At 43.9% G+C, this 26,403-nt stretch overlaps 1 protein-coding gene across 2 annotated transcripts; it reads right to left on the bottom strand.

The window, feature by feature from the left end:
* Positions 1-706: 706 nt before the first annotated feature.
* On the bottom strand, positions 707-22,047 carry CNR2 (cannabinoid receptor 2). 2 transcript variants are annotated; one of them, XM_077150873.1, is made up of 2 exons: positions 21,925-22,047; positions 707-4,815 (listed from the first exon to the last, which is right to left on the bottom strand). In XM_077150873.1, the coding sequence occupies exon 2, from the start codon at positions 4,768-4,770 to the stop codon at positions 3,697-3,699; it is 1,074 nt and encodes a 357-aa protein (XP_077006988.1). In that variant the 5' UTR covers positions 4,771-4,815; positions 21,925-22,047; the 3' UTR covers positions 707-3,696. The 2 variants fall into 2 exon arrangements, with proteins under 2 accessions (XP_077006988.1, XP_077006989.1); XM_077150874.1 differs by lacking the exon at positions 21,925-22,047 and adding an exon at positions 8,735-11,149.
* Positions 22,048-26,403: the final 4,356 nt, after the last annotated feature.

Below are 26,403 nucleotides of genomic sequence, written 5' to 3'. Positions count from 1 at the left end.
TTACCTGCCATGCCCGAGGACCCGGGTTCGATTCCCAGTGCCTGCCCATGTTAAAAAAAAAAAAAAGAGGAAGGGCAGGTGTGACTATTTCTAATCTCTTAAACTCCCTTTGGGTAAGTGACTTCAAAGACCTTAGCGTCGAATTGAAAAGACAAAACCTATGCTTAGGTCTCCATGGAGGAATATTTTTCAGAGAACCAGCGCCAGAAAATCATAGTCGGGTCAGGCGTGGGAAAAGACAAAACCTATGCTTAGGTCTCCATGGAGGAATATTTTTCAGAGAACCAGCGCCAGAAAATCATAGTCGGGTCAGGCGTGGGACCAGGACCCAGTTCTCGGGCTGCAGATTCTATGCCTGTCTCCACTCTGCTTCTGTCCTGCACCCAGGGTTCCGGGTGGGATTAGACTCCCTGTTGATAGAACCACATGCTTCCTCATTCTGGGAATGATAAGGAAACGCAATGGCTGTTGCTGAATAAACTGTTGCTTTCTTTATCTTCTGTATTTTGAACCAGTGATTTTTCCTCTGTAAGATTGTTGAAATATTGCAGTAGAGCACTCAGAACTAGAAGTTAGGAAACTTGGATTTCTTGTCCTGGACACCATGTCACTGGGTCTCCGTGGGCAAGTTTCATTCATTGTCTGAGCCTGTTTTCCATCCAAGCAGTGAGGGCAGTTCTTGATGATACCCTGGGCCCTTCCCCTCCCCCTGCTTGCTCTCCTCCCCTCCATAAACTCTGCTTCTCTACTTAAAGCAGAAATAGAGCATGGCAGAAGAGGAAGGTAGAAAGCATGAAAGAGACAGCACTTAATTACATGATTTTTAAAATCTAAATTTATTCACTCAACAAATATTTACTGAGTACCAATTTGTGCCAGGCACTTGGACATTTTCTTTGCTAAAATGACAGAAGAAATATATGAAGATGCAATATCAACACTGTATGAACAGGCAAATTGACCTTTAAAAAATTGTGGCATTTCTTTGCTCTACAAAAAGATAGGTTAAAATAAAATTTGATTTTCCAAAATGTAGTTCATGGTCAGCTTTTCAGAAAAAGTTCATTTCTACAAACATTGGCAGGTCCTTAAGGAATCTTAAGAACCGCTCCTTGCTGTGAAAGCACTGGGGATCCAGAGGAGAACACAGAGCTCATCTTCTCATGAGGAAAGCCAAAATAGAGACTGTCGGTTAACACAGTCCTTGATATAGGTTTAATAGAGGGGCAGCCTTTGTTTCTGGGGGCATAAAGTGAAGCACATTGAGAAACAATGATGAGTCAGTTGGCAGTGACTTGAAGTTACAGAAAACTGATATTATTCCTCAGGAGCAATATTCAAACAGAATTTAACTGAACTAGGCCAACAGGTGAATGGATAAGTCAAACAGATGGCTTCAAAGTCAAACAGATCTGGGTTGGAAACTCCAGCTTTGGTACCTATGAGTAACCTTGAGCAAGTGAGTTTACTTTTTGATATTTCTTCATCCATAAAATGAAGATACCAAGACCCTCTTCATGAGATTATTGTGAGAACCAAGTAAGATGAAGCAAGTAAAAGCATCAGCCTGGTGCCTGGCATATGGTAAAGGCTCAATTAAAGCCAAGAGTGACCAGAGTACATAGTAGGTCTAGCCTACCTAAAGTTGCATGCCCCAAGTAATCCCTATCATGTGACCTGGTTGATCTCCTTCATTGTACCATCTATAATTATCTTCTTCATTTAGGTTTGCCTCTGTTTTAGTTCGTAAGCTGCCAGAATGCAATATACCAGAAATGGAATAACTTTTATAAAGGGAATTTAATAAATTGTAAGTTTACAGTTCTAAGCCTATAAAGATGTCCACACTAAGGCATCCAGGGAAACATATTAATTCAAGGAAGCTTACTGGGTCTGGAAAAGCTCTGTCAGCTGGGAAGTCATGTGGCTGGCATCTGCTGGCTCTGTGCTCCTGGGCTCCGTTGCTTTCACCCTCTGTTCCTGTAGGGGTTCCTCACTTTGCTTCTCTGGGGCTGACTTTCATCTCTTGACTTCCCTTAGCTCTCTTTATATTCTAACTTGCTTAACATCTCATAGTGACATCTTCTGGGCTCCAAGCATCTCCAAACATGTGTATCTCTGTTCTTTAAGTGTCGGCATCTGTGTCAGTTCTGCTCTCTCCAAAATGTTTCCTCTTTTAAAGGACTTCAGTAAACTAATCAAGACCCCATCTGGCATGGGTGGAGTCACATCTCCATCTAATCAAAAGGCCACACCCACAGTTGGGCATACCACATCTCCAAGGAAATTATCTAATAAAAATTTCCACCCTACAATATTGAATCAGTATTACAAGAAATGGCTGCCTGCTACAAGATTGAATCAGGATTAAAACATGGATTTTCTAGGTACATAATACTTTCAAACCTGCACAACCTCCTTACTATTTCTCTCCCCCACTAGAATGTAGAATATTAGCTCCTAGAGACAGGGGCAAATCTCATTCATGGCTGGACATGCACAAGCTAGGACAGAGCCTGGCACATATTTTTAAAATAGATGGCTGTGTGAATGAATAGTGGACCTCATCTTGTAAGTATTAAATGAGCACACGTTTACTGAATATCTTTCCTTCCATTCAATCTGTGGTCCCAAACAATTGCATTGGAATTCCTCTGCAATTTTTCATCAGTAACAGTTAAGCCCCTCTAGTAGGAACTCAGCCTCCCTCATATGTGAAGTATAGATACATCCAAAGCATGAGGCTGTATTCTTGCTGCATCTGGGATGGGATAATGGACCGTGGGATGTCAGCCCAATGCCTGGTATATAGTAAGGGAATATTCCTCTCCTCCTACTTGTTCCGCATATTACACAGTCCATGAAGGAGGCAAAGAAGGTTGAATTCAGAGGAGACTGGGAACAATCCTGGGGCTTTTAAATTCTTTGTGAAGGTGAGAAGGTGTCACTGCCTGCTCCAGTGACCACCAAGCAGGACTCCACAGGGCCAATTACAATCTCTAAAGACACTGTGTCCCAAGTGGTCCCAGCCTCCCCTATGTTCCCCAGGGACCAGTGGCTATAAGTGGGGATTAGCAAGGTGTCAGGGGGGACCCTTGCCCTAATAATAGCAAGGTGCCTTGGGAAGGAGGCTTGACGGTTTCTTATGAAGGAGGTGGATCAACAGTCCTTAATGATCAGGGAGACTGGAAGGTTGGTCCCAAGGCATCTGCTTTCAGAGGCCCCAATTCAAGAAGGCCTCATAATTAAGCAGGAACAAGGGACTGGCTAGGCCATCTCATCTGATACCTGAAGTTTCCAGGAGGACAATCCATTCTTTCCCCAGGTTTCCTCTGGGTCTCTCACTGACAAGTCCAAAGGCTCCCTTTTGCTCCTGTGGTCTCTGGAGGATGAAGGCACTAAGCCATCTGAGTGGGGAAGGTTTTCCTGACCTGACATGGATTGAGCTGTCCCAGGCCCTCTCGTGCCGCCAACTTTACCACCCCTTACAGGGCCTGGCCACCCAAGAGACCAAGTGCAGATAGGGACTACCAAGTTATCCTCCAGAGGTCAGTCCCAACACCCATCAGCCAAAAGGGGTAAGTGTCCGGGCCCCAGACCTGCTTCGAGTAAGATGAGAGGGTCAAGATGGCTGTCTCCTCCAGGGAGTGAAATCAGGTCTGACTCTGATTGCCTGAAAATGGCAAAGAGGCCTCATCAGATGTAGAGACTTATGGATTCTGGCCATTGAGTGATTTTCACATCAGCCTCTGTCTCGGAGATCGAAGACTTCGGGGCCTCTTCTTTCCCCTCATGCCCAAGGCCTGGCAGGTGCTTTTTCCAGCGGGCCAGGCAGCGGCGGGCGGAGGAGCGGATCTCCCCACTCCGCAGGGCATAAATGACGGGGTTGACCAAGGAGTTGACAAGACACAGCATGGAGCAGAAGGCAAAGGCCTTTTTGACCTGATCGCTTAGTGTGGTGGCCAGGCTGTATACCATGAGGGCCAGGACTGGGAACCAACATGTGAAAAGCACAGCCAGCACCACCCCCAGCGTCTTGGCCAACCTCACATCCAGTCTCATCCGGGCCAGCCCTGGCAGCTGCCTGTCCTGGTGCTCAGCCAAGCTGGCCACATGCTGATGGGCCTTCCAGAGGACGTGCACATAGGTGGAGATGATGCCAGAGAAGAGGAAGGCAATGAACAGGAGCCAGCCCAGCAGATAGTCATTGGGGATCAGAGGGAAGAGCTCAGAGCAAGGTCTGGGACAGCAAGTCCATCCCATGAGGGGCAGGTAGGAAACCAATGCTGAGAGGCCCCACATGATGCCCAGGGTCACCAGTGCCCTGCTGCGGGTGAGTAGAGCCTTGTATGTAGGTGGGTGGCGCAGGCAGAGGTAGCGGTCAACAGCAGTCAGCAGCAGGCTACCCACAGAGGCTGTGAATGCCATGGTCACACTGCCAATCTTCAGCAGGAAGGTAGCCTTGGAATCCACACCATGGAAGACATGGAAGCTTACAAAGCTGCAGGCAAAGACCACACTGGCCAGGAAGTCAGCCCCTGCCAAGCTGCCAATGAATAGGTATGAGGGCTTCCTGCGGAGCCGGTGGGAGGACAGGATCAGGTGGAGGACAGCCAGATTCTCCAGGGCACTCAGCAGACCCAGAAGGGTACACAACACTGCAACAGCTATCTTTTGAGGGCTGCTCAGGATCATGTACTCTTTCATGGGGTTGAAATCCAAGCCATCTTTGGAGCCATTGGCAGCCTCCATCAGCCAGCATCTCTCCATGGGGTGGGTCCCTCAGCTTTTCCTGCTCCTGCCAAGAAGTCTTTGCTGCAGTACAATGAGAAGAAGAAAAGGGAATCTTTTTCAATCAGCACAGTAAAGACCTCCTACAACAATGACTCTAATCAAACCTTTTACCTATGGATGGAGCATTTGTTGAAATATCAATTTCTATTTTGTTCCACTATATTTTGGCCTTTCTTCATTCAAGTGGAGAGCCAGGTCTGTACTGGTTGTTGCAGGGGAGGTATGTGAGAATGTAAGAAGGAGAAGTGGCCAGCAAGTTTTTTTGCCTTTTGTTTTCCAAAAGACTAAACCTAAGACTTGCCTTTGAGAGTAAGGGAAATTCCTAAGATATTTTAAAATCAAGAGGAAATCAAAAGCCAAAAAATGAGGAATAAGGTGGAGGGGGTTTGGGGTTTGGGTATTAGTCTTTTTTTGGTGGAGGGGGACGTGTTGTCCTTTGGCAACTAAGGTGCTGAAGTTTTAACGACTATTTGGGGGTGGGAAATGAGACTGTGGCTTCACACCAAGTGGTAGAATTGTTAAACTTGCATGTGAGATAAATAATGAATAAGTGTTTAGTATAAATATGTTCCGAAACTGAGAAGAAAAAAAAAACTAAAACCACAAACAATCCAAGACACCCAAATATTGCATGGGACCTTTTAAGAAAAATCTAAATTTCTCTAGAGAGATATACTCTCTATCCAGATTTCACAGTTTTCCCACATTAAAAGGCCCATGGAATTTGAACTCACAATGTAAAGTTACAAAATACCTAAAGTAACACGAGCAAAAGTTAGCAGAAATATCAGACAGTAGAGTTAGACTTCCATGAACTTCATACAATATATTTCTTCATATAATTTTTCATAAAATACAAATATTAGGTATATATTATATCATATTAATGTGTGTAAGCAAAAAGGAGTTGAAAATATGAGAATGGAATGGAAGACTGGCAGACAGACCTGAAGAATAATCAAGTGGAATTTCTGGAAATGAAAAATAAAGTAATTGGAAAAAGAAACCCTCAAGGGATGGGCTAAAAGAGCAGAATAGATCAGTCAAAAAGCATTAATCTGGAGGGTATATCTGGACAAATATCTGAAAATACAACAAGCAGATAAAGAGATTAAAAATATGAAAGACAAGGTAAGAGATGTGAAGGATTGAATGAAAACGTTTAAGATATATCCATTTAGAGTTTCAGAAGAGAAGAATAGAGAGAAGTTGTGGTGGGCACTGAGTAGGTGATATTAAAAGAGTTAATACTGAAGAAATGTCCAGAATTACTGAGAGACAAGCAGAATTTTAAAACCTAACTAAATCCACACTCACATATATTGTAACAAAAATCCAGAACAACAGAATAAAGGGAAAAAATTGAAAGCATAAAGAAAAGGCCAATTGCCTGCAGAGCATCATCACTAAATTTAAAAGCAGAGTTCCCAATAGCAACAATAAAAGCCAGTTGATAGAGAAAAAGCTAGAGTTTTATACCTAGCTAAACCGTTACTCAAGAATGAGGGCAAAATAAAGAATTGTCAAACAAATACAAATATTGTCCACTAACAGACTTTCACTGAAAGACCATCTTCTAAAGGACATGCTTTCAGAAGAAGGAAATTCAACCTAGAACAAAGAACAGAAAGGCAGCAAAGAATGGTGAGCAATTGAGTTGATGAGTATACGAGTAAATAAAAACCAATGTCAGGCAGTGCGATGGTGGCTCGGTAGCAGAATTTTTTTTTGGATTTTTAAAATATAATTTATTTTGTGTTATCAAACCAGAACAACATACAAACATGAACATTCTTAACATACAAACATTCTGTGTATGGTGTACAATCAATGGCTCACAATGTCATCACATAAGAGTATACTCATCGCCACGGTCATTTTTTAGAACACTTGCATCACTCCAGAAAAAGAAATAAAAAGAAAAAAGAAAAAACTCACACCTACCAACCCCTTACCCCTTCCTCTCATTGACACTAGTATTTCTATTTACTCAATAGATTAAAAATTCCCCCTATTTTTTCTATACCCCTTACCATTCCCTTTTACCGTTCAGTAATATCTCAATATACTCAATTTATTTTAACCTTTGTTCCCCCTATTATTTATTTATTTTGGGTTTTTTTGTTTTTTTTATTTATGAAACATAACCACATACAAACACAAACATTCTTAGCGTATGATCATTCCGTTCTTGTTACATAATCAATAACTCACAATATCATCACATATTCATATTGTGCAGTTGCATATTCATCATCATAATCATTTGCATCAATTCAGAAAAAGAAAATAAAAAGAAAACAGAAAAAAATTCATGCATACCATATCTCTTACCCCTCCCTTTCATTGATTATTAGCATTTCAATGTACTAAATTTACTTTAACATTTGTTTCCCCTATTATTTATTTATTTATTTATTTATTTATTTATTTTTTTTTAAAAGGAAAGACAGAGAGAAGGAAGGAAGGATAGAAGGAAGGAAGAGAGGAAGAAAGGGAAACATCTTTTTTAAACATTTTCTTGTTTTTTTTTATTGTATTTTGTTTCTCCGTTTTCGTTACATGGGCTGGGGCCGGGAATCGAACCGAGGTCCTCCGGCATAGCAGGCAAGCACTTTGCCCGCTGAGCCACCGCGGCCCGCCCTATTTATTTATTTTTAATCCATATATTTTACTTACCTTCCTTCTTGACATCCCCTCTGGGCTTATTGCTCCATCCCCCAGTCACACACCATGCTCCCAGCTTTACTCTGCATATATCGTGGCCATTTCTCCAACTAGATTAATAAATGCCTTAACTAACATTTGTGTGGAGCTTAAATTCTACAAAAGACTTTTCACAGCCACAGTCTAATTTAATCCACACAATCCTATGACATAAGGATTATGCATATTGTTCATTCACGTATAACACGGGAACAGAGAGGTTTAAATGACTTGGCTGAGGCCACATAACTGAAAAGATTGAATTTCTCAAGGTAAGGGGCTGGGAACCTTCATCATTTCTGGATCTCTAGTGCCTTTGCACCATAACTGGTGCTCAAAAACCATCAACTGAATGAAACCCACTTCATGGCCAAGAGCTACCTCAAACAGAGTGGATCGAACAGAAAGGGAGAAGATGATCTAGGTTTAAATCTCAGCCAAGTGGTCTTGTTCAAAATACCTAATGCTTTGATTTCCTCATCTGAAGAATGGGATTTTTAAATGAGGATTTAAATAAAATAATACATGGAAGTGCTTATTATTGCAGCTGCTATTATTATGGTTTAAATTATTATAATACAGTTCATCTTCAAATGGGGATAAGCTACCTACTTAGTGAGGAACAATCTAAGAGCTCAATAAATGGTAGCCCTAATTATAATCCGGTGGTTTTTAAGTTTTAGGAGAGCAGATACTATTTACAATCGGTGGAACCCCTATTTATTAAGCAGGTAAAATCTGAGTTCATGTCATGTATGTCCTCCCTTTGCTCCAAGGAACACAGATTGGAACGCTGCTCTGATACAACTCCATCATTTTACCATCAAGAAAATAGACCAAAGGTGGGGAAGTATTTTGCCGGTCACCCAACAAGGTCGTGGCAGGTCTGGGACTAGATGCTACAAACCCTGATTCACAAGACAGAACTCTAGCTCTGTATGCACAGAGGAGCCACTGCCCGGAGAAGCTGGAAAGAGGCATTTCCCAAAGACAGATGCCATTTGCTCAGTGTTTCCAAGCTCCCACCTGAGCTGAGACAGAAAATGCTGCCAATGGAGCTCTTGGTCCTGGTTATAAGTAAGTGACAGCCAGTACAGGTCTCTCTCAGCTCCCACAACCTTACCCTGCCACTTCTGGAAGCTTCTACCTTAGGGGACCGGATGTGGGGCACTCTGTCTTCCCACATTTCCCTTGGGAATTGGAGTCCCAGCCCTCCAGTCAGGGAATGGCTTACCCTGTGCAGAGTCCAGCCTAGAAGAAGGATGCTGGGCGGTGGGATTGGGTTTTAAACCTCACCGACGCCTGGTGTGACCACCAGCAGCGGTTATCATCCAAAGCAGTAAAGAGAGGAAATGCAGACGTTGGGGTGAGGGTCCTGACAAGACAGCATCCGACAATAACAGAACATACAGAACAACAGGACGTCCAGTTCCTTCTCTGTCTTCCCTTTGGACAGATAGAAATCTCTTATGGAGTCAGGAAACGTGACTTCTAGACGGCGCCTTCCTTCAGGAAAAGCACTGCGTCTTATTTTTCACCAAATACCCAGTTCAGAGAGCGGCTCAGCGTTTGGTGAGCTGAATGGTTCTAGTTCCACCTCTGCTGTGGCTTGTCACGTGACTTTGGGCAAGTCCCTTCAACTTTCTGAGCCTCTTTTCTCACATGTGAAATGATGATAACAATATCTGTCCCATTCTCCTTGGGAAGACCAAAGGGGGTGATCTCCAGCCTAGCTTTTTAACCTGGAGCGCCGGGGTGGGCTTTAATGAGGTCTACCAATCCTTGTAAAGATTAGACTTTTATCTGTACATTTTTGAGAGGAGAGTATGAAGACGTTCAATCAGTGTGACAGTGGTGTTCCAAATATTAAGAACCACTGATGCATGCAAAACCATTTTGTAACTTCACACCAGACAAATGTAAGATGAAAAGAGAACCAAAAATTATGGAAAGTTTTAGTAATGGTTGGTGGTGATGGTAGTACGACACTGCGAATGGGTTGATGCCACTGAATCACATACTTGGCAGTGATTGAGATGGGAACTTTTCAGTGGAATATATGTTAGCACAATTTAGAGAGAGAGAGAAAGAGAGAGAGAGAGAATCTAAAGAGACAATGACAATTAAATATAATACATGATCCTGGACTGGAAGGACAAATGGAGGACAAAATGCCCCAAAGGACATTATTTTGGGACAACCGGAAAAAAATGGAATATGGGCTGCGTGCTCTCTATCAAGACTAGATTTCTGGAACCTGATAGCTGTGCTTAGGGTGGTTACATAAGTGAGTGTCTTTGTTCTTCAGAAATGTACATGGAAAGGTTAAGTGTTAGAGGACTATGATGTATGCCATCTACTCTCAGATGTTTAGAAATATAGATATATTGATAGAGATAAATGAAATGACATAACAAATGTGGCAAGCTGCTAATAGTTGCTAAGTTTGGGTATCTGGGTGGGGAATATGTTGGAATTCTATGTATCGTTTCTGTACTATTATTACAGTTTTCCTGTATGTTTGAAGCTATCTCAAAATTAAAAGTTGAGAATTAGAGAGAGAGAGAGAGAACCAACCAAGTCCTTTCCCACCTAACAGAAGAATGCTGAAGCTCAGAAACCACCTGACATTCTCTAGCAGGAGCATCTTGGAGCTGAGCTTGGTGCCCAGAGGCTGAGCTTGGAGGAGACTTGACTCATGTTGAGTGTCTGGAAAGGGCACCTCGAGGGTCCAGGAAATTGCTCATAAAAAGGTGTGCCTGGGGTGGAGGGGGGGGCAGGGGGTTATTTTCTTGACATGAAGTGAAAGTGTGAAATGAAAGAACCCACAGCCCCAGGTGGCACCACCGTAGCTGCTGCGCTCAAAGTCTCCCTTGGGGCTGAAGGTCACCTGGAGACTAACACACGCTGAAAAGGAGAACGGCCCTCTGGCTGTGGCTCCTGAGATTGGAGCACCCAGGACTTGCGTTGTTTTTATCCCTGACTCGGAGTGGGAGGCCTGGCTTCCAGTCCCCTGTTCCCGTCTCCTTTCTGGGCCTTTCTGTTCCCATCTTAAGACAGGTGGGTAGGCATTTCTTTGCACTGCCCCATTGCACTCTTTAACACCCCTGATTTCCTGAGCTTGTCTGCTAGGCCCTGTGCTGATTCTGTATCTTGGCAGCTTCTTCTCAGGGACTGCCACCTAAACCATGCAAATTTTGTACTCACAATCCACTCTCAGGCATGATTTTTATCCCCAACTTTGGGGTCTAAAAACAATTTCATCTTAATTTCCAGCCTTGCGAGGACCCCTGAGGGCAGCCCATACCTTGTTTAGCCGGTGGGGCGGTGACAAAAGGGAGTGGGGCTGGTTAGCAGTAAGAATTTTTCAAATGCCATGTTCATACAGAAATACAATAAGTGAGAATGTACTCTGATTCAGAAATGCTTACTTTGTATATAGATTGTGAAGCCTCAGGTATATATTCTGAATATATATTCCACCTTCCCCCGTGATTTATACGTCCACGTTTGGTAAAGAATCAGAGTATTGTACTAAATGACAGCTTAACTGTTCCTTGGAATAAAACGTCCAAGCTTGACAACTTTTCATATCATAACAAAAACAGTGCTGTCAAAATGTAACAGTATTATAAGAAACTCGTAAACATCTAATTGTTCTCTCCTCTTCCTAGTCGTTCTATTGCTATAACCGTGATAGGGAATGATATTCTGGTCTGATTAGGTACTCTCTTCTACCAGGAAAGCTGAAATTAATCTCTTACCTTCCCCTACTTCCTGATTGTCAACTAAATAGGATCTAAGACTCTCACAACATCTCTCACTACAGTTTACCTATTTATAAAAATAAAGATACAATCTTTCTTTTGGGGAAAAAAACAACTAATGTCAAGAAGAAATACTTCATTAATATACAAAAATTCTCTCTCCTTCCAGATTATTTCAGAGTCTCTAACTATTGGCTTTATGTTTCAACTTTGTAATGGAGATTGTAGGAGTGTATAGTTCTAAAAGATTTATATTATATATGTGATGTTTATGTGAAATCGACATGATTTTAATTCCAGAAAATATATATTGGCAACCAAAAAAAAAAAAGGAATGTTAGCTGTAGGTTTTGGTACATAACTTAACCTAATAAAACATGTTTCCTTCTATTTTTTTAATGCTGAAAAAAAAATTCAGGTGGTTGGATGGGGTGATTTCTGAGGTCTCCTCTAAGAGACTCGCCCTGTTGGACTTCAGCATCCTAGACTTTGGAACCAGACCTCTCCGGATTCAAATCCAGCTTTGCAACTTATGGGCTTTGTGACCTTGGACACAAAGTGTCCAAGGTGTGAAGTTACTTCACTTCTCTGAGCTTCTGTTGCATTCTGATGTAAACTGGAGAGATATTGTCCCTATCACATTGTTGTTCACATTAAGTGGTAGAAGTTAACTAAGTTCATGGCACCTGGCTGACTTACAGTCAGGGCCTAATGAGAGGCAGGAAATGCTCACTAGAATTGGTTTATAGGATTTTTCAGGATTCTGTGCTCGGGTCTTGCTGGACCTTCTGAGAGCCTCAAACTGAGGCAGATAGAAAGATACCCACTCACAGCTGAAGCTTTATGATCATGAAGGCCAAACCATCAAACCTGTCTGACGTGCAGGAACAAGGCTTCAGTGATAGACCAAGGGGATCTCCTTGACTTGCCCCCCCATCCCCACCCCCATCTGCTGGGGCCTCAGAGGTATCTCCAGCCCCAGGAAAGGTGTCACGGGCCTTTCTTCCACAATTTTCCTCATAGTCCCCTGTGCTTGATAGCAGTTGGTTGCAGTTGCAAGAAAGTTTCCTGGACTTCTGGGCTGCAGGTTTTGGTCCAGATCTTAGCCATTTTTTTTCAGGTCCCACATCAGAAGTCACCTTCTCCGGGAAGCATCCCCTGATGTCCCCTCACCCGTCCAGTTGGATGAAGTTGAGCCCTATGACATGATCCTTGTCTGCACTGCATGATTTGTGACCATTTCTTATCTTGCTTCCTGGACTATGAACTTCTAATCTTGAGAGTGGAACCTGGGGCTTGGTTATCTTTGTATGACATTCCCATTCACATCAAAAAAATAAGTGTCTCTTAGCGCAATGTTATGCCCACTGTAGATTCTCAGTGAAAATCTTTTGAATGAGGAGCCAGAGCCAAGCCAAGCCAAGTCGTCCTCATAGTGCCAGAACTCAGCTCAGCAGACTAGGCAATGAGGTGGCCCTGGGCCACCCCTGCCTGTTCATGGCCCGTGTTGCTCACAGTCATGTCCTCTTCCTTCCTAAGCCTCGCTGTTCTCAGTACACTGCCATCGGGAACCAGATTTGGGGAAGAGCTGGGAACCACCAGCTAAAGCTCTGGAGCAGAAATTGACCTAGAAGCCTGGCAACTGCCCAGGTTATTTGACATTGTAAACAGACTCCCAGGCTGGTCACACCTAAAATGGGTTCAGCAGGGATGTGGGTGGGGCAGCACTGTGGGGGAAGGAATTTCTAATCTCTCTAGTGATATAAATTACCCAAGTTTATTGATGCAAGGCAGCGTAGGAGAGAGACGAAAAGAGCTGCCAAAGGGATTATTTTTCCCAAATCAATTCCTTTAATAAATTCCTCTTGGTATTTCCGGTGCCTGGCACGGTGCTTGGTGCAAAGAAGGCAATTAAATAAATAAGTACTTAAAAATATATTTGTGTAACAAACAAATGAATGAATAAACACATATTAGGAAAAGTCTATGCATCCTCTTCAGATCGACTTTTTCCTTAACTGCCAGGAAGCTCAAAGCTTAATTTAACACCAGCCTTAGTTGCTGAGTCATTCAAAGTTCCTGATTCACTTCTTTCTCCTTTTAGTAGTTTTTAATACTTTGCTTTTGTTTTAAATTGTCTTAATTCATGTTGTAGGCCACCTCTAGTCCTTTTTGGAAATAATTTTTAATTGATAGAATTGGGGCAAAAAATCGTTAAGGTCTTCTATATAATTCTCTTCAGCAATGTCTATTGTTTATCAACGAAACCAGCCCCCATGGGTGTGTGTGGAGCTGAAGGATTTCATCCTAAGCCTGCTGTCCACTCACCATCTATCGTCCCTCACCCAGGTTCTGGGTCACCATCTGATTGGCTGGAGACATCCCCTCTGGGCCTTTGCTCCTCGCCTGTTGGTATTTCCAGCCTCTCTCCCAGGTGGGATTGGGCTAAATGTTGTCCAAAGCCTCTTTCTACTAAAGGAAAGGTTAAGTGCAAATGCCTTGGAATGAAAACATCTCTGGGTTCAAACCCTAGGTCTGCCATTGAAGGGCTGTGTGACTTTGGGCAAGTTATTGAAATTCTCTGACCCTCAGTTTCTTCATCTGTGAATGGGGAAACTAATACCTGCATTCTTGATGTGCAGTTAAATTATTATTTAAAACTAATTAAGCAGTAATTGCCTGATTGAATTATGGAGTGTGCATGTGACATAGTGGAAAGAAAAGGTTTCCATGTTAAGAATCAGGGGCTCGCCCCAATCTTGGGGTTTGTTCATATGAAACTTAACCCGACAAAGGATAGGTCAAGCCTACTTAAAATTAGGCCTAAGAGTCACCCCCAAGAGAACCTCTTTTGTTGCTCAGATGTGGCCTCTCTCTCTAGCCAACACAACAAGCAAACTCACTGCCCTCCCCCTGTCTATGTGGAACATGACCCCCAGGGGTGTGGGCCTTCCTTGCAATTTAGGACAGAAATCCTAGAATGAGCTGGGACTCAGCATCAAGGGGTTGAGAAAACCTTCTCAACCAAAAGGGGGAAGAATGAAATGAGACAAAATACAGTGTCAAGGGCTAAAAGATTCCAAACAGAGTCGAGAGGTTATCCTGGAGGTTATTCTTACGCATTAAATAGATATCACCTTGTTAGTCAAGATGTAATGGAGAGGCTGGAGGGAACTGCCTGAAGTGTAGAGCTGCGTTCTAGCAGCCATGTTTCTTTTTTTTTTTTTTTTAGCTTATGATCATTCCATTCTATATATATAATCAGTAATTCACAAAATCATCACATAGTTGCATACTCATCATCATGATCATTTCTTAGTATATTTGCATCAATTCCGAAAAAGAAATAAAAAGACAACAGAAAAAAATTCATGTATACCATACCCCTTACCCCTCCTTTTCATTGATCACTAGCATTTCAATTTAAATGTTTTAACATTTGTTCCCCCTATTGTTTATTTTCATTCCATATGTTTTACTCATCTGTTGATAAGGTAGATAAATCATCTTGAAGACAACTGTATAATGATATAGCTTTCACAATGTGACTATGTAGTTGTGAAAAGCTTGTGTCTGATGCTCCTTTTATCTACGCACATTCATATACTTAACAGTTTACAAAGCCAGGGAAGGCTCCCGGCTGGTATGCAGGCAGTATTCCTTGAGCAAACAGATTCAGGGAGGAGAATGACTTGCCCCAAATCCCACAGGAAGTGGCAGGGGAAGACATTGGTCTTGCGATAGAGCCCTCGTGGTATGACAAGGTCAAGGAGGGTAAACAGACTGACCCATTGCTCCACGCTGCCCAGGGTGGGGGGCCCTAACAGTGGACAAAGACAATCTTTTGCCTTTATTCCCAAGGACAAATCACATCCTTTTCTTCTCTCATTTTTACTTTTTCCTCTTCTGACCAGCCTCACTCAGTGATGCCTCTGGGGCCACCATTCACTGGCCCTAGATTTTAGTCGCTTACTGGGGGCGCCTTATAAAATATTGAAAATAGCATAAAACTCCCCATTTCCTGCCTTCCCAGACCCCAGGACCCAGGGCCTCAATATGGAGAGGCTGACTTCAGGCTGTCCACAGGCACGATCTTAGTTCTGCCCCTGTAGCTCCCTTGTGGTTCCGGCGAAGTCACTCCGATTCTCTGCCCTTTACCTTCATCTTTACGGTCGGAACTTAGAAGCCTATCTCCCTCTTCCCAAGAAAATCTGCTACAATTCGAAGCCCGGTTTTTTACTAAACTGTGAATGGTTGATAGTGTGATTTTCTCATCAGGGAGAAAGCTTGTTACTGGTGAAATCTCAGTGTGCTTGTGCTTGCATGGTTTGGTGGACGCTGTTAAAATCACACTAGGAAGGGGCCAATCACCCCTTCTGCTCATGAGGTGCTCTTGGGAGGAAAGGAGCCCTTTGTGCAAAGTAAGGCATAACCACGAAGAGAGAGGGAACTTGAGAGACCATGTAGCTTTTCACGGTGGCTTATTCATATAGGAGCAGAGTGGGAAAGGGTTAACCACGAAGTGGACATTTTGAATCACCTGTGGTTTCCCTCCGGGCTGCTCTGCTTCTTCTCGGCCTGGCCATATTGTGCTTCTGGTTTGTTTATAGGGTTGCAGGGATGGGGATGTGGATTGCAATTCAGGCTCATTCTCTAAGCAGGAGTTAGAAGTGGGGAGGGTGTGATGTGTAGAGCCTTGGAGACTCAGCTTTTCAAACATTCTGTTAACAATGACAATGATATGACTCCCAGGGGTGTAAATCTCCCTGGCAACATGAGACAGGCCTCCTGGGAATGAGCCGGGACCTGGCATCGTGGGAATGAGAAAGCCTTCTTGACCAAAAGGGGGAAGAGAGAAATGAGACACAATCAATTCTCAGTGGCTGAGAGATTTCAAACACAGTTGAAAGGTTATCCTGGAGTTTATTCTTATGCATTATATGGATATCCCTTTTTAGTGTATGGTGTATTGGAGTGGCTGGAGGGAAGTACCTGAAATTGCTGAGCTCTGTTCCAGTAGCCTTGATTCCTGAAGATGATTGCATAACTACATAGCTTTTACATGGGGACCGTGTGATTTTGAAAACCTTGTGGCTGATGCTCCCTTTATTTCGGGTATAGACAGATGAGTAAGAAATAAGGAGGAAAAAAATAAATAATGGGGGGAATGGGGTAAAGAAAAATGGGTAGATTGGAATACTAGTGATCGATGAGATGAAGGGGTAACGGGTATGGAATGTATTTTTTTTAATTGCTTTTTCTGGAGTGATTCAAATGTTCTAAAAAATGATAATGATAATGAATACCCAACTATGTGATGATATTGGGAGTTGCTGATTGTATTCTTTGGATGGACTGTTTGATGCTATCTCAATAAAAATATATATTTTTAATGACAATGATAGTCACCAACATTGAATGAGCACTTACTGTATACTGTGTGCCAGGTATTACTCCCATACTTTATAGCCTTAGCTTATATATTCTACATGACAAGCCAATGAAGAAAACCAGTATCACTCATTTTATAACGAAGGAAACTAGCACCAGAAAAGAATCTATCTGACTCATCAGGCTTTGAGCTGCTAAGAACTGTGAGTGGTGGCAGAGTTGCTGGAGGGGTCCCAGGGACAGCTGGATAGAACCCATGCATGCAGGAATGAAACCAGATGGTGGGTTTTGAGGCCATGGGGAGATGAGGAGAGGCTGGGGACAGGCCAGAATCTGGGGAGCTGGTCCTCACGCACATTCCACCTACCCCGAAATATAATTAATTTGTGTTCACTGGTGGATATTTTGGCTTTTGGTCCCTGGGACCCTAAAAAGAAAGGCATATTACCACCTCTGGCCAGGGATTTTGGAACAGGCCCAGCTGTAGCACTAACTTGTAAAGTGACCTGGATTTCTGTCTCCTCCTTCTGGGAAGAAAGGTAGTTGACCAAATAAGGATCAACTGAGTATAAGAGGTTTAAGATGCAGTCTGACATCACAGCTGTGAGTTCTGGTGCTGCCCCTCAGTAAAGCGTGTCCTCTTTGGCAAATTTCCTCACCTCTCTGAACCTCAGTGTTCTCATTTATAAAATGGGGATAACAAAAGTACCTCTACCCGGGACTGTCGTGAGGATTAAATGGGATGCGTGGTACGTAGAAAGTACAAAGCTCAGTGCTTGGCTGGCACTTACTACTCAATAAATGTTAGTTATTATGTTGACTGTCTATTGTGCATTTTCTTTGCAATGTTACTTAAGGATCCTATCCAAACTTTAAACATTAAAATAAATTAGATTGAAGAGATTGGACTAGAACGTGTCCTATCTCTTCTGACTTAGGAGGCGGTTTCTTAGTAATATTTGATTTTACAAACCTCAGTGGGAATTATTTGAACCATCTCATAATTTTCCATGGTCAATGATAAAAGAAGTGATTTTAAGTCAAATTAACTATTTTCAATATGCATATCATTTAAATTTTACCCTACCATTTATTTTAAACCACTTAAACTATATGCATTATATATGAAAATAATTTTTTACTTTCCCCTCTTTATAAGTGGCATTTGTGTTTGATTTACTTTAAATTCACGACATAAGAAAATGCATCTTTGTTCCACAGATTTTAAAATGATATAGGATGTTTTATTTGAGGATCAAATGTACATGGAAATGACTGAAATATAATAAAAGGACAAAAACCTCTTTCAGGACCTAAAGATTAGAATTCTTGTATGTGGTACTTAAGAAGTACTTTAGTACATTCTCTTTAGAGTTTTGTGTTTTAAGTGGTGAGAAAAAAAATAGGTCTCAAGTTCCTATTTGTAAGCTCCTCTCTGCAACACATTATCTTATCAATCTTTGGAGTTTTTTGTAGTAGCAGAACTTCCCTGATATGCTATATAAGAAATTGGATCAGTAAATGTAATTTATGAATCTTGCGGCAGATTTACTGAGGGGTTATCATCTTCATTTTCCTTATTTCTTTTTATTCTTATGGTCAGTGTTCCTTTTGTTTCCTGTCTTTAATTGCTTCATTAAGGGTATAAATTGAACAATTTAGGATTAAGAAAAATTAAAAAAAGTAAAACCATATGTCAGCCAAGGCCACTCCAATGGCCAAATGATAAGCCTTCTGGCCATGAGTCATGAAACAATCATTCCTTGATCCCACTAGCTGCTGCTTTTGCTTCTTCCATCTATCCTAGGGAGCTCATGAACTGTTGCCAGTTTTAAAGGGGGAAAATAAGTTTTAATACGAAAATCATTAGTGTATTCACCGATTTTTTTTTTTTAATAGAAACTGGTACCAAGGCCTTCAGGAACTCTTTTGCGATCCCTCCCTCCCTGTTGGGAAAAGCTGGTAGAAAGTAGTGGGAGGACAGACTTGGGCTTGAATTCTGCCCTGTCATTTATCTGCTGTGTTTTCAGGCGCCTCTGAGTCTCCGTGGTCTCAGCCGTCCAGAAGGTATGAATAAGATTGGCCTCACATGAGGACTAGGAAGATTGGTGAAGAGCCTTCTTCCTCCTGGTTCTCAGTAGGAAGACCCCCCTGCCATTAGTTCCATCAAATTTCCCAGGACCCAGAGAGAGCCACAGAGAGCTACAGAGTGTTGAATTCTGGCAGAGGCAACACCGTGAACGCAGCTGTCGTTCTCAAAGAGGAACTCTGGGGTGGCCCAAACCCCTAGGGAGACAGGAGGCCCACCGAGAGACAGGCAGAGGGGGCTGTGGTTGGGAGGGGCTGACTCTGACTCACTGTGTGAGTGGAAGATCGGGGGGCTTTCCCTGCAGGGGTGGGAGCCAAGGGGGGAGAGGGGGAGAAGAAGCAAAACCCACAGGATGCTCAGCCCACACATCATTTCTGCCCCGAGGCCATGCCAACTTCCTCCCCATTTGGATGGGTCCCCAGTACCCTTCTCTGCCGTCCCAGGCCTCTCTGGCTGGCTCTGTGGGGCTCCTCCTCCTTTCTCTGATCCACTCCGTGATCTGCCCTTGTCTGCCATAGTCTTTCTTTAGCATTTGGGGTCTTCACTGAATGTGATGGGGGCAGAAAATGCCCCATGTTCTGGGGACTCTTTTGCTTCCCAGCAGATGGAAAGAAGAGCGAGTGGTTTTCTCCTTTTCCGAGCTCTGCTGGAAGAGGGTTTAGACCACTGATCTTAGTGGGCTCGTCCTCTAGCCCCCCAGCTGCCGTGGCATCAGTTTGCCCCGGTGCCCACTGCCCTCTGACTCTTTGGCCTTGACAAGGAAGTTACTCCTCACAGACCTCAGCTTCTGGTTTGTACTTGGAGAGTGAAAGAGAACTTCCTCGATGGAGCTGTGGTGAGGATTAGTAAGGTAATGCCGGTGACAGCCTGGAGCACAGGTAGGGAAGGTCACATGGACTTCAGAAGAATGAAGAGTCACCTGGGCCTGGGTGATGCCCCAGGATGTGGCACAGAGTGGGCCACAGGAAGTGGCTGTTGGACTGGACTGTCCAGTTTGGCGGGAGAGTGGTAACGCCAGGCTTATTTATATTATATGTTCCCCTTCTCACCCCACAAAGGCTCCCAGGCTATCCATTCCTGTGGAGCGTGAAACACAACACCCTGCACGTGACGATGCTGAAGACACCAACCATGCTCCAAGCCTGCATGGCACCTTAGAGCTCACAAAGCACTTTCCACACTCATTCTCCTATTTGATTCTTGCCATGCTATAGCAGGGTTCTGCACACAGACAGACCTGAGTTTGAGCCTTGACTTTGCTGCATACCTCCAGCCCGTACACCTCCAGCTGGGTGATATCTGGCAAGGTCTTAAGCCTTAGTGAGCTTCGGCTTCTCATCTCTCAAAGGAGCGCAGTGGCAGCACCTCCCTCACACAACTTCCTGAGGATCGAATGAGGCCAGGTTGCAACACTGGCAGAGCTGTAGTGTGCAATCAATGCTCAGTAAATGTTAACAAGAGAAAAACGCACAATACCTTTGAGGCAGGTTGGTAATGCTATCATGGCTCCAATTTTCGAGTTGAACTGAGGTTCAGAAAGGCGTTGGGTACCTCACCCAATGTCACATGGCTAATTAGTGAAGGACATTCTTACACATGGTTTGGTAATTGAAAACACAAACCTTAGAGCCCCGTAGACCCAAACTCAAAGTCTGACTCTGCCATTCTAAGACACGTGACCTTGAGCAGGTCGCAGCTGCCTCTGAGCCCCCTTGCCCTTGTCTGTAAGATAGGACTTGATGGCTTCCTCAAAGAGCACCTTGGTGCCTCCAGGCTTGGGGACTTTTTGCAGGGTTGGGTAGAAAACAGAAACTTTTTGAAGTCAACCTTCCTGTCTTGGAGAAAACCTGAGCCCAGTGAGATGGTTAAACTTCATCTCTGTCCCAGGAATGCTGATCAAAGGGTACGGGATGCACTTCACCAGGTGAGCCCCAAGATGGTTAGAGAGCTGGGGCCAGGGGTCTTGTGTGACGCCTCCCGGACCTCCCCACAGTCCTCACTGGCCCCTCCTCTGCCCTCGAGTCTCAGTCCTGGTCAGCGCACTCAGCTGGTGAAAAACAGCCCATTGCCTCATTTTATCCTCACCTCTCTTCCACAGCAAGGGCAGATGGGGTGAAGATCTAATCTTGACTGCCGCCATTTACCAGTGGGTGAGGTACCCAACGCGGTGCCAAGCACATTGCCAGCATCATCCAATCAACTCTTAAAACAAGGCTATGAGGGCACACAGGTGCTAGAACGCTCGCCTGCCACGCGGGAGACCAGGGTTCGATTCTCAGCCCAGGCAGTATGAGTGCTACTCTTGGGTCCACATTCCTCAAAAGAGGAAGCTGAGCCCAAGAGAGGTGGAATGATTTGACTGAGGCCATAGAATTGGTGGTGGCAGAGCTGGAATTCAACTCAGGCACTGACTCTGGGGCCATCCTGGAAAGCACTATTCTTCGGCCAAGTGGAATGCCCACTGAACCAAGCAGCTGCCCTCCTGGGGCGAGTGCTGGCTCTAGCACCACCCAGCTACCTCTTCCAGGGAAGCTGCGTCTCCCTGTGCCTCAGTTTCCTCATCTGTAAAACAAGGGCACTGAACTCACCAGACGATGACTAAGGTCTCTGCCAACTCTAGCAATTTAGGGGTCCTTTCCTGGCCAGCCCAGTTACAGGCCTGTGCCTTGAATGGCAGTATAGGCTAGTGGCATAAGAGTGGACTTTGGTGCCAGAGTGTGAGGTTCAAATCCAGAGCCCTCACTTAATTCCGGTGTGACTTCAGGTAAGCCACTTAGTGCCCCCCCCCCCCCCCAGAGTGAGGAATAATTATAGTACTCATTGTATACAGTTGTTAGGAAAGATTAAATAGATTAAACCAGGAAAGGCCCTAGAGTTGGGACTGGCACTTAGCAAAGCTGTATACCTGTTTGCCGCTAATACCTCTGCCACAACCTTTGTGGAAGTGAAAACCAAATGCTGGTTCTCGGTCCCATCTGAGGACATGCTTCCCTGTGGCCGGTTCTCAGAAGCCTCGGGTGTCTAAGATGTTGTACATCCCTGCCCCAGCCCGGACAGGCACCCAGTTCTTACCTCCCGGCAGGGAAGGGAGGAAGTAAGAACAACACAGGTTTTCTAGAATGAAGAAGCCAAACACAAAACAAAACAAAAAAACATCAAACAATAGACCCGACTCACGTGGTCTGTGGCTGGGTTCCCGGCCCCTGCCGGCGCTGACCAGTCCTGGTGGTTTGGGCCCAGATCCCTGGCAGGGCACCCACTCAGCTGCTGGCCCCTGAACCAGCTTTCTCTTGCTCTTGCTCTTTCTCATAGAAGAGTGAGCACGGGGAGGTCTGGCCTTCCGTCCCCGTCACCACTTCCCCTCCAGGCCCCCAGTGCCACAGCGTCTTGCCCATACAGTTCAGTATTTCTCAAAGAGAAGCTCGACCTGGGGTGGGGCAGGGGCAAAGGTCTGGAGTCGAGGGATGTGGATTCCAATCCAGTTTAGTTGTTACCTTTGAGCAATCCATTTAACCTCCCTAAACCTTGGTTTCTTCACCTGTAAAGTGGGGGTAACACACCTGCCTTATATTCCAATTCTGATGCCTCATCCCCCTAGACCAGAGATCTGAAATACAAATGACTACAGGCTCTAGGCAGACAACATAAATGAAGAAGGGGTACTGGTAGGGGGCAACAGAGAGGGGTGGGAGCTGTGGGGAATAGGAGAGCACCTGACCTCCTACCCAGTGGGGGCAGGTACCTCTCAATTCCAGCCAAGCCTTGCCATTTGGAAGTAGAAGCCCTGTTGCTAGATGTTCCTAGCATTTGCCACATTTTCACATGGTCATCCTAGTGACCCCGGCTTCAATAGTAGTTTCCAAATTTAAAATGTTGACCGCAAAGTCAAATCTTTTAAAAAATCTTTGGGGGGGAAAGGAAGCATCATTTTCAACTTATATATATTAGACTATGAGCTTCCTGAGGGCAGGGAATATCCCTAATGGCAAGCCCTAGGCTAAGTGTCAGATGCTGTACCTGATACCTTCCAAAAAAAGTGTTTCACATCTATTATCACATAAAATATTTCATGAGACTCTACTAGGCTGTAGGGACACAAAGACGAGTATCATGAAGTCTCTGCCCTCCTAGGCTCACGGTTTATGATTATCTTATCAGATTCTCTTATGAACTGTGCCCTGTATCTCAGACCCCTAGGAATGGTTCGCAGCAAAGGGGATTTTGCCCCTGAGATGTCATTGCCAGATCTATCAAATAAAAATATTTGGGACATATCTGTACTAAAAAAATTCTTCACTGTTTATCTGGAAATGAAATTTGGGTGTCCCATAATTTATCTAGCAACGCTACCCAGAGGGGACATTAGTAACAAGTGGGGACGCCTTTGATTGCCACAACTGGGGAGTTCTACTGACATCTAGCGGGCAGAGAGCAGGGATTCTACTCCATGTCCTAGGATTCCCAGGACAGCCCCAGGACAAGGAATCATCCAGCTCACAGTATCAGTAGTGCCAAAGGTGAGAAACTTTTCTCTAGATTTAGCCCTGGTTCTTTCAGAACAAATGCCAAATTGAAGCTTGGAGGGCTTTAATTTGATAAGCGCCTCCTGCTCTTACGTCTTTCCCAACAGCAACAAATCGGTGAGAAATGGGACTGAGAACCTGGGGGCAAGGAGAGAGATTGGAAAAACACAAAGGAGAATAATGGGAGAGATGGGGAGTGGCGGCCACTCACAATTTACATCAGTTTTGTCTGAGCCAGATTTGGAGCACACCAGGAGTGAGCTGGGAAAGACCTAGCAGATGCTTCTGTGATGCCAAATCCGTGATGATGTGTGAGGCTCCCCCAAGTGCATAATGGTAGGCTGAATGCATGCATGAATGAATGAATAGAAGAATGGATGCATGGACGAATGAAGAAAGGAAGAGAGCAACTTAAAGGCTAACATGGAAAGAACCCTGGGAATCTGAGTAGGAATGGCCTCTACCGCTGCCTGGCTGTGTGACAATTGACTTCCTTTATATGTCTTCAATTTCCTCATTCCTAAAATGAAGAAGCTGGAGACGGCAGATATTTCTTAAACTTCTGCTTGTATCGGAATCACCCAGAGGGGCAGAGAGGTCATTAAAACACAGATCACTGCTGGGCTCCATCCCCAGGGTTTCTGATTGAGCAGGTCCGGGGTGGGGCCTGAGACTCTGCATCCCTGACGAATTCCCAGGTGAGGCTGGTGCTGCTTGTCCTTGGGCCCACCTCGGGTGGGCCTTTCCTCCTCAGTCACTCCAGGATCCCCCAGTCCCCTGCGAACCCTTGGCAGGGCCCATGGGGCCCCCACAGGAAGTCTGTTCTCTTTGTCCCCTGGAAGGACTGGGTGCATTTGCAGTGAGGGTCCAGGAGTTGATTTTTCTCTTGTGATTCTTCGGACGTGTGAAGCCCTGGTCCCACAAGACGCTGCCATCTACTGGGCTGTCGGTGCCTGCCCAGCCCGCCGTCTTATATAGGGCCTGGCTGAATAGGACCGTTCCCTCCAGGCCACAGGGAAACAGCTTTTGTAATCTGTGCGCCCTGGGACACCTTCAATTGATTCAGCTTCCAGTACACGCGTTTCTGCCTGGGTTAACCTGGTACGATGAAAACACAGTGAGTCTGCGAGAGTGTGTGAGAACATCTTTGCATTAATTGGTGGCTATCTTTTTTTTCTTTTGAAAAACCTGACATATTGCATTGAGGAACACAGGAATGTCATTACTGCAGGGTGTTGACAATAGATAGTAATTAATATTTTAAAATTTTAACTTATGTGTGAGACTAAAGCAAAAAATATTTATTTGGTACAAAATTTATATTTTGACTAGTGCATTTCCTAATATAACTATGTAGACAGCTTAAGTGAACACCATAAGTACATGGAACCTTGAGTAGGGCATGAGATTTTGTTGGTTTGTCCAGAGTGATGCCCCAATAAATCCCAGAGTGATTTGAACAGTGAATGAAAAACTATTTGCAAAGTCCCCTTGGGGGAATGGTGAGAAAGGGGTAAAATTCAACTTTCCCAAGTTGAATTCTTGATATTCTCACAAGCAGTGGGGACAACCAAAGCAATAGGCTGAGTCCCCAATCTTGGGTGTTGTTCATATGAAACAACTCCACAAAGGATAGGTCAAGTCTACTTAAAATTAGGCCTAAGAGTCACCCCTAAGAGAACCTCTTTTGTTGCTCAGATGTGGCCTCTCTCTCCTAGTCAACACAACAAGCAAATTCACCCCCGCCCACCCTGTCTACATGGGACATGACCCCCAGGGGTGTGGAACTTCCTGGCAACGTGGGACAGAAATCCTAGAATGAGCTGGGACTCAGCATCAAGGGATTGAGAAAACCTTCTCAACCAAAAGGGGGAAGAGTGAAATGAGACAAAATAAAGTGTCAATGGCTGAGAGATTCCAAACAGTCGAAAGGTTATCCTGGAGGTTATTCTTACACATTAAATAGATATCACCTTGTTAGTCAAGATGTAATGGAGAGGCTGGAGGGAACTGCCTGAAAATGTTGAGCTGTATTCCAGCATCCATGTTTCTTGAATATGATTGAATAATGATAGAGCTTTCACAATGTGACTGTGTGATTGTGAAAACCTTGTGTCTGATGCTCCTTTTATCTACCTTATCAACAGATGAGTAAAACATATGGAATAAAAATAAATAATAGGGGGAACAAATGTTAAAATAAATTTAGATTGAAATGCTAGTGATCAATGAAAGGGCGGGATAAGGGGTATGATATGTATGAATTTTTTTCCGTTGTCTTTTTATTTCTTTTTCTGAATTGATGCAAATGTTCTAAGAAATGATCATGATGATGAATATGCAACTATGTGATGATATTATGAATTACTGATTATATATGTAGGACGGAATGTCCTAATAAAAAAAACAAAAAAATACCTGATACATGGCTTACAAATATTTCTAAGGGAAAAAGCTCGCATACCTTTTAAATGTTTTCACAGCAAGCAGGCTTTTAAGGAAGTTCCAAAAGGTACATTTAAAAAGTATTGATTCACTTCTCAAATTAGACAAGGAAGAAGGAAAGCAGAAACAGTGTAGCCATGAGCCTGACAGCAGAGGCGCTCTCTCATACTGGCTGATGGCAGCAGAACCAGGCGCAATCTTTGGGAATATAATCTGGTCCTTGGTTTTCTCACGTGTTTGTGGTGGTTTGAGCACAGTCTCTGGAATTAGGCTAGAACGCTAACTGAGAAATCAGAATTTAAGGGATGATTTTGCTTACTGAATCGTTATATAAATATTCCTTTTTGCTTTCTAGCATATTGCAGTAAACAGGGAAATACCTGAAATCTCTGAATTGTAATCCAGCTGCCTTGATTTCCGATAATGGTTGGATAGCCCTTATCTTCTGCCCCTGTGATTGTAAAAACCTTGTGACTAACCTTCATCTGTACCTAGTTACCCAGTTCTTCAACCTTAGAGTCTTATAATCAGTAAAGATGGCCACTAATGGCTGTTAATGAAGGGTCTTGGGTCCGCCCAGAACTAACCCACCCCAAATCCAAAATTATCTTGCTGACCATTGGATTTAACCTATGTGGGCCACCTGACATGCGCAGTAGCTTAGACTTTAACCTACAAGTCACCTACC

This window comes from Tamandua tetradactyla, chromosome 2 (genome assembly GCF_023851605.1).
Source record: "Tamandua tetradactyla isolate mTamTet1 chromosome 2, mTamTet1.pri, whole genome shotgun sequence".
NCBI classification, from domain to species: domain Eukaryota; kingdom Metazoa; phylum Chordata; class Mammalia; order Pilosa; family Myrmecophagidae; genus Tamandua; species Tamandua tetradactyla.
The sequence above is the reverse complement of the archived record's forward strand: the minus strand, read 5'-3'. Positions and strand labels throughout refer to the sequence as shown.

Coding starts and splice junctions, on each gene's coding strand:
- CNR2 (XM_077150873.1), bottom strand. CDS start 4,770: ATGGAGAGATGCTGGCTGATGGAGGCTGCCAATGGCTCCAAAGATGGC.